The following is an 8966-nucleotide window of genomic DNA, read 5'->3' as shown; positions in this document are numbered from 1 at the left end:
AAAAAAAGCAGAGAAAGCGTCCAAAAAGTAGCACACCTTATTAGTTCAACCACAAACCAGGACGAACCGTTGCAACATGAAAAGAGACCTGAGCTCATGGGATTAGGTTGTTGTAAATACTCATAAATATCCATAATATTCTGGTGTCACAGTCAAGTGCCATTAGGAAATTAAAATCCACCAATGACAGAAATCCTCCTGTCAGTTAACACAAACCTTCAATAACTGCGAATGAGGAAATACATCTGGTTTATACACAAGATATGTAATTATTTCCCCCCTCAGTCTCCTGTCCCACTCAGGAACTGGCCCACAATACCAACAGGTCTACAGCATAATATATGATGCAGTATTAAATCAGGCTAATTAAAATAGAAAGACATTCTAAAATGCAGCTTGGGCCTCAACAGCAGCTTATTGGTGATATATATATATATTTTTTTTATAAATATAGAAGAGGAAAAATGACAGTCTGGGGATGTTTTTGGAAATATCTTCCCCCTTTTCAGGAAACAGGCAACAAAGTTGGGCTTTAAGGAGCCGCCCGCAAGCACTTTGGAAAATAGAAACCACGACGCACAAGCTGTGTTATTGGATCAGGGTTATTTTAAAAAGAAGCAAAAAAACTGTTATTTGTGTTAGCTGATGTCTAATATTTATATGCATAAAGATTTAAAAAGTCAGTGTTACATTTACAGTGAATAACATCAGAAGAAAGACAGAAAAGCTCAACAGACAGAGGACAATTTAACCTGCACACATAATAACAGAGAAATCAAATCAAAACTCAAACAATTTCAAGTATCCAAATTTCCAAAATTTATTCATTTCAAACTGCATATTGAAAAAAAAATATACTCAGCTGAAATTGTAACTGTTATAAGGATGGTATTAGTTCCGGTATATATATACATGGAGTGGTTGGCTTCTGCGTACAGGCCACACTTTTTAAAATACAACTACGGGAATGAATTTCGAAATAAAAACTTGAAATATCACAGTAAATATACAGAAAATTGTACAAATCAATTAGAAAATAAAGAGCACAAGTGTCATACCTCTAACAGATGAAAAGTGGGAGACGGAAATATAAATTAACAACCTATATTTTAAGCTGTATGAGAAAACAAGTGTCTTAACTTTTTTTTTTTTAAGAAATTAAAATGTTTAGTAATATTGACCTTAAATGGAAACACAGTATTACCTGCTTCGTTTTTATGTCCCTTTTCTTTCCAATGTTTGCAGTAATAAAAGGAGCATAACTGATCGCTCCCACATCATTCCAGTTCTGCCATCTTCACTTTTTATATTTTCTGCAGAACTGGCGTTGCTTTATATTAAAAAAAAAAATAGAAAAAGAAAAATGCAACCTCTTGCAGTTTAACAAACAATTTCATCTGATTGTAATGTTTCTTTGATAAATACTGTACAAAAAGGTGATTGCAATAATAAAACATTTGATTGCGACTCCCACTTTCTAGTCTTCCAAACTTCATCCACCAGTGAAGAGGGGATCTCCTACCGTTCCTCTAGAGCTTCTTTAGAATAAAATGAAAGAAAAAAAAGAGTCGTGTGTCCTTTTTCCTGGAGACTTCTATACAACTTTTCCCACCCCGAAATTTTTCTGTACAAAAATAGTCCAACGTTAATAGTCCACAGTTTCTCTTATAAAAGTTCTTTTTTTTCTCTCTCTCTCTCTCTTTTCTCTCTCTGCTTTGTGTCTCTTACATGTGTGTTAACGGCAACGTGCCGTTGATCGTCGTCCCGGGCACGGCGCTCTGGTAGTGGCCGGACATGTGTAGCCTGGTCTGGGCGGTCTGATCGCTGACCTCCGCCCCGGGAAGGTACATGCTGATCATGTCTCTCAGATCTCCGCTTTGGCAGCCCGGCCCGGCCCGGTGGGAAGACGAGGTGACGACGGGCGGGCTGGAGCTGCTGGACTCGGACTTCACCACCGAGGAGGGCCCCATGGAGCCCAGGGTGGTCATCCCCGGCGTGGTTTGCTGGGAATAGGACATGGAGTATGTCGGGGAGCCGTTCATGTAGCTTTGGGAGCTGGTCATGCTGTTGTACTGCAGGGCGCTCATGTCGTAGCGGTGCATGGACTGCATCTGGCTCGGGTTGTGCGCGTTCAGCCCCGGGTGCTGGTAGCTCAGCTGGTCTTGCATCATGCCGTAGCCGCCGTTGGTCCAGCCGTTCATATGCGCCGCGTAGCTGTCCATCCGCTGGTTCACCCCACCGCCCAGCCCGGCCCCCACCCCGACCCCAGCTCCCATCCCGTTCCCTCCGGGAGACAGCAGCCCGCCGGGCAAGGTGTACTTGTCCTTCTTCATGAGGGTCTTGGTTTTCCGCCGGGGCCGGTATTTGTAATCCGGATGCTCCTTCATGTGCAGGGCCCGGAGCCTCTTGGCTTCGTCGATGAAAGGTCTCTTCTCGCTTTCCGACAGAAGTTTCCACTCGGCGCCCAGTCTCTTGCTTATCTCCGAGTTGTGCATTTTGGGATTTTCCTGGGCCATCTTCCTCCTCTGGCCCCGGGACCACACCATGAACGCGTTCATGGGTCTCTTGACCCGCTCCGGACTGTTTTTCTGGTTGGGGCCGTTGCCAGACGTGTTGGTGTTGCCCGAGCCCCCCGTGTTGGTCTGGGGAGCTGGGGGTTTCAGTTCAGTCTCCATCATGTTATACATCAGGAACAGCTTTTAGTTGGAGCTCCCGAGCAGAGGAAAAAAAAACACACACACAGAGACAAACTCCACAAGCCAAAGAGAGGACAGTGAGGAGGAAAAGTTACCTGTCGATTTTTCTCTGCAACTTTTTCTCTGGACAAAAACAACCAGCCTCAAGCCGCGTCTCCACACACTCTCACTCTCTCTTCCTCTCGGTGAGTGTGTGTCAGAGCTTGTGTGTATGAGTGACAAAGAGCCTTCTCCCAAAAGGTCCCTGCTATGTTGTGTCCACAAAACTTCTCCAGTCGCTTCCCCGAAAAAGCATCAACAAACTACTTTTTCGCCTCTGTCCGCCTGAGCCTTGACAACTCCAGATAGTTTTTGAACAAGTTAATAGACAACCATTCATGTGACGGGGCTGTCAGCAAATAAATGGCTTCGACCTGGCCAATCAGAGCCGGCCTGCTCCCCTGACACACCAATGGGAGGCAATAATTAGCATAAATGGGCAGGGTCTGCTCTGCCCCGAGACACACGCACACTCAGCCTGCCCATATGAGCCAATATAAAGTACATATTTACTATTTCCAGGCTCATGGAGATATTTCTCTGGGAATGTATAGCCTACATGGTGACACTTTATAATAATTTTCGAATATTATAGAGAAAAGGAAGTTGCAAAAGCTTTCTGGCTGTTTAGAAATTAGACAGTGTCGTTTTGCAAACGTTATGACTAAAAACTTATAGTAGAAAATATAATGTAAAAATATGTCTAAGAATTTCTACTGGTCGGAATAAGTCGATTATAATCTTTGGTTTTAGGCCTATTTGTTATGTAAATATGTAGCCCAAATAGGCTACTAACAACAAATCCAAAGTGTGGCATGGCCTATCAATTAAAGAAAAAGAAAAGTGTTGGCCTACATAAATGTATCAAATGTTGACATTAATGGTGTCAGTATCATCTTATCTTCAACAGCATTGTTCTCACATTAAGTCCCGGTCCGTGCCACTGCTGTTCAAAATCAAAAAGTCCCTAATGCCCCCACTTACGGCCCCAATAACATGACAACCCTTAAATAAACTTTGTTAGTTAACTCGAAGCATTGAATAGCGGTGGTGTGTGTGAATGCGTGTGTGTGTGTGTGTGTGTGTGTGTGTGTGTGGGAGGGGGGGAGGCACGGCTGGTTTTTAACGTTGAAAAGAGGAAAGGTAATCCAAGATGTTTCCCCCAGTCCTTTTGTTTAGTGAAGTTGAATGCCAACACACAGAAGGCAGACGGGCTCATCTCAGCACAAATAAGCGTTTTTTGTTTGGGATGTTGTCGCTACATCTGTCCGGACAAAGACCAAACTCCACTCCACTTCCACTGCTGCTGTTGTTGTTGGGGCTTTGTAGTGTGTGTGTCTGTGTGTGTGTGTGTGTGTGTGTGGGGGGGGGGGCACGAGGAGAGGAGAAATAGAGGTGAGGAATATTTTAAGCTAAAGTGTGTTTACACAAAAGGCACCGCTCATTCATATAAGCCTGAACAAGCGTGTCAGCCAATTAGTGTGAATGAAAAGCGGCCTCCACCTGCTTCACTTTATTCTGGATCAAACCGACCAGACTGCGATTATTATCAGATAAAACCAGCATTATCGTATTTAAAGCGAAATAATTCACTCATATAGCTTTAACGTTTAAAACCACTAAAGTTTTTGGGGATTTTTGGCAGTGTTTGGTGCTACTTGTTCTGCTTCGTTTCCTGAATCTCCATCCGAAGACACGGCGTCCTGCTGCGTGACACCAGTGCCGCCTACTGGACAGAGAGGGAACTACAAGCAACTCCAAAAGCCCAGACTGGTCGTTTTTTTTCCCTTAAAGTAGGCTGCTGTAGAGAGTAGGAATAGAGGATGGGTGTTTGTAGAAGTTCTCTTAATTTGAACGTGTTCTTTAAAATAAATGTCTTACAAAACAACTAAAGGAACTGAAAAGCAAAAGCGCAGTCACAAAACAGCCTGTCTGAGTCGGCGAGCCAGACAACCCCAATAATTAAAGATAGATCAAGTACATACACCTGAAATAATTTAATTGAAATGCGTGTCTTTAGATTAAATCATAATTGAAAGTGAATAGACCAAGCCTTATTATTTTGTTTTAGTCATTTGATAATAAATGGAGCAGCGGAGCCCCCGTGCTCTCATTATACCGGCCCCGGCAACCTTACATAAGATTCATCTTGTGCTTAATAGGCTGCGAGAGGCGACACATGCAGCTCGGTCCATTATAATGCAAGGTTGAAATGGGCCGCTCGGCTGCTATCTGCATCTGAGTGTGTTCCCCGCTACCTCTAATCTGCTTATGATAATAAAGGAACAGCGGGGCCCTGCAGCTCTCTGAAAGCAGGCCCCATCCAGCCGGGAATGGCCCTGCATCCACAATCATCCTGAATTAAAGCCGTTGTTTGACAAAAACCAGGAGAAACTGGCGGGGCGGCTCCCTCGAACCACTTGTAAGCCCCCTGCTACACCAGGTTGGGATGGATACAGCAAATAAAGGGAGCAGCACGCTGGGATATCAAAATACTGTTTTGTGGTTGCACAAATTTAGGTGATGGGATCACGGCAAAAACAAGCGAGACAGAAAGAGCAACAATATAAGCGCAAAAATGACTCTAAGAGCCGCGCAGGAAGGGCGTCCTGTTTGAACTCTCATATAAGTAACATCATGCAAAATACAATTTCTAAACTAATTGTGGTGATTCTGATTCCAAATCTGATTAGTAGGCACGTGTCAATCAATCTCAATGCAATGCTAATCAAGCCTACACATGTCAACATCTGTAAAATGATTAATTGTATTAAAGGAAAACTAAATGATCATTGCATATGGCAATAAGAGAGACAGATTACAAGTGAAATGGAAATAAAATGGTCTTTTCTTGCCACTAGGGGCCGTAACAGGGGCTGGAGACGCAGCCGAGAAAATACTTTATGAAAACATTAATAAGTCCTGCTTAGACATGATTGTCAAAACATAGGCTAGTATAAAGTTTTTCTTCCAGATAAATGGAGGACTGAAATAGTCAGCAATGAGTCGGATGATCAACTTAAGGTTTCTCATAGGCTAATGTTACATTTTATTTATTTCCGAAATAGAATTAGGCCTATTTATGTAATTCAGTGCGATAATAAAGTAAAATAAATGTAATAAATCTGATAAAAACATAAAGGAAAAATATTTACTAGGTTGTAAATTTGACAAGATGTCGTTCAACATTTTAAAATAAAAAGTGAGAATAGTAAAAAAAAAATTAAAGTGAGAATACAATTTAAAACATGTTATGCGTCAGAGAAAAAATAGCCTACATTTCTCCAATAGTCTAATAAAAGCGAATTAGAAAGTAAAAAATAATCCAGGTCGTTTGCTTGAATTGTAATTCAAACCTTGTGTTATAGCCCATTTAATGTAGTTGAAAATAAAAACTAAAAAAAGGAAAGCATATTAATAGAACTAAATTACATTAAAGAAACAAATGTGAAATTTGATGACCATATATGTTCTGTGTGTGTGTGTGTGTGTGTGTGTGTTGAGAGCAGAAAACTCAACCGGCCAACAACAACTCAGGGAGTCAGTCAAGCTCATGATGCCATGCGGTGTCATTCCACAACACTGCATGTTTTACACACACCCGGACTCAAACACACACTGACATACACACCGAAACAAACACACACACACACACGCGCGCGCGCACACACCCACACCCAGACACACACACACGGCTTCTCCTCTCCACCGCACTTCAACTTACTGCCAGAATCGTCTTCCTCAGGTCTTGATTGGCAGAAATGAAACAAGATGCCATGTCGCTCAGCCTCCTCCATATCTTCATCTCGCTTCTCGGCGAAAGCCTAAACGTGTCCGGGACAGAGCTCCCAACGCCGGCCGAGAAACGTCCAACCGGCACCCTCGGCGTGTTCCCCCATCCCCGATAGTCCGCGCGGTTTCTATCCGGCAGCCGGCTCGCTTTGTCCGGCGTGCAGCCCCGTGAAGCCCCGCTGTCTGTCTGGAGCTCCGCTGTCTTCTTTCCGCTAGCCCTGCAACAAGAAAAGCCGTTTATGGCGACACACAATGTGAAAAGGGGGCCGATTTAAAAAGGAGAAGAATGCAAGCAAGAACAACAAAAGTCAGTTATAGCAAAGTCTATGCCTCTCCTCTCCTATCTTCCACCCCCTAGCTTAGCCCACATAATGAGCAGGAAAAAGCTTTATATTTTGTTCACTGGGTATTCACAGATAATTTGAAGCCATTGTTTCTGCCACAGATGGTTCTTTTTAATACAATAACGGTGCTCTTTGTGAATAGCGAGCCCACAATAAAAATCTAAAGCGTCCTCCTGAATAACCATTTTGTTCTCTCTTGTATAGGCCGAACAAAAGCGCCAGTGAGGTAATGGCCTGCCTTATTGAAAGCCTCAGAATGGGGATTTGATAAAGATTTTTTTTCGCTCCGTTTTCCTTTTGCACAAAGTACACGGCAATGTCAAAGAGAAACTGACACGACATGAAAAGGATAAAGACTCCAAAAAGTGTATGCTGTTGCAGGTTGCAACGATTATTATTATTATTATTATTATTATTATTATTATTAGGCTATTGTAATTATTATTATTAGCCTATTATTTACATTTATTACCTTTGTACAAAAGTCAGAGGTGAGAGGTTGTATTGGGGGGCTGCAGCAGAGTCAGGTGCAGGCTGTTGTGGATTTTACAGTGGAGCTTAAATCCAGAATACATTAGTCTCCAAAGGTCTGCTGTGGATTTGGCACAGCCTCATAATTTTGCATAGGGTGAGTCAAGTTGTGCTTGATAGAATTAAGTATTCAGGGGGCATACCCTTGGTGTCTGCAGAAACCTCCTGTAGCTAATTCTACCCTTTTCACTACAATGGCCCAGAAAATATTGCATGCCCTTAAAGTGTTGATAAGGCTCTGTGAAATGTCATAAATGCATGGATGTTAATGGGGAGAATCAGGTATCCTAGTGTAACCTGCTGATGTTGAGATGCACACCTGCAGGTGTGTGCAGTCAACATGTATTAGCTTCTCCAGGATGGATCCTGCAGCCATGTACAAGCACCTCAGTCCGCCCACGGTTGAAGTAATTTGTAATTAACTCATGGCTAATCAATAAAGCGTTTAACAGAAAGCACAATGGACACACAGGGGATGATCCCAAGCCAAAACTATGGATGTCACTGATCGTTACAAGGTGAGGACACCCTGTCTATCACAGGGGTGGAGGGGGGTGGAGCAAGGAGAAGATAGGGCCACTAGATGAGGGGTGAAGAAGAGAGAGAGTGAATAGAGGGAAGGAGAGAGGGGATGAAGGGGGGGGGTGGATATGGAGGACAGGAGAGGTGAGGACAAGAGAGTAAAGAATCCCATTCCAAATCTGTCTATCATAACACACACACACACACACACACACACACACACACACACACACACACACACACACACGATTAAGAACAAGGCCTCACATTTTACAACAGTCTGCATCACACAAAAAATGATGAAGGGATTGTTACCTTGTTACCTACTCCTTACTTTCACATGAATTATTTATTATATATATAGCTCCACAGATATATATTATATTTATGTGTGCAAAAGGTGACCATCATCATCGGCATCTCTTTGTCAGTGTGCCGGCGCATTTTTTTTCCGGTGATACAGAACAGTTTACTTCTTAAAAAGCCTGTAAGAGCATACACCCTTTCACCTGCATTCAAACTAAATCAGTTCCTTTCCATATCATAGCAAAGCTATAAAATGTAATAATGCAATATGAATAGTCTTTTCAGTTATTCAGCTACTTGACCCCCTCAACAGTCAAAATGGTTTTGAAACAGCTTTTACAAAACAATGAATCTGTATTATTTTCATAAATAAATGTCCCTTTTTTTAAATTTCCATCATTTCAGTAAACTCTTTTTCTTTTGTTGCATGGCCTCGCAGCATTTTTCCACTCCAAAATCTACTTGCATTCAGACTAAGTGATGGATTTAACATTTCTAGAATTCAGTAGTTTTCAGCAGCAATATCCATGACGGCTGAACAAAAACGTACATAATCATTAACCTTATGAGGGGACTATTTTAACATCATGCAATGCAAAGACACAGAGTGGCTGACAGGTCTTTGGAAAGACACTGCAGAAATGACCAGATAGTAGTCAGACAGGGAAAAACAGCAACATCAGTGTCAGAGGAAGATTTAAAGACTCAGAGACAAACACACAGGACGACGAGTGCT

General features: G+C 42.4%; 1 protein-coding gene across 1 annotated transcript; it reads right to left on the bottom strand.

Annotated features, from left to right (window-relative positions):
* Positions 1-795: 795 nt before the first annotated feature.
* Positions 796-3116, bottom strand: sox2 (SRY-box transcription factor 2). The gene has a single exon (XM_032525702.1). The coding sequence runs from the start codon at positions 2685-2687 to the stop codon at positions 1725-1727; it is 963 nt and encodes a 320-aa protein (XP_032381593.1). The 5' UTR covers positions 2688-3116; the 3' UTR covers positions 796-1724.
* Positions 3117-8966: the final 5850 nt, after the last annotated feature.

Source organism: Etheostoma spectabile, chromosome 9 (genome assembly GCF_008692095.1).
Source record: "Etheostoma spectabile isolate EspeVRDwgs_2016 chromosome 9, UIUC_Espe_1.0, whole genome shotgun sequence".
Lineage (NCBI taxonomy): Eukaryota > Metazoa > Chordata > Actinopteri > Perciformes > Percidae > Etheostoma > Etheostoma spectabile.
This window is presented reverse-complemented; position numbering and strand designations above follow the sequence as displayed.

Coding starts and splice junctions, on each gene's coding strand:
- sox2 (XM_032525702.1), bottom strand. CDS start 2,687: ATGTATAACATGATGGAGACTGAACTGAAACCCCCAGCTCCCCAGACC.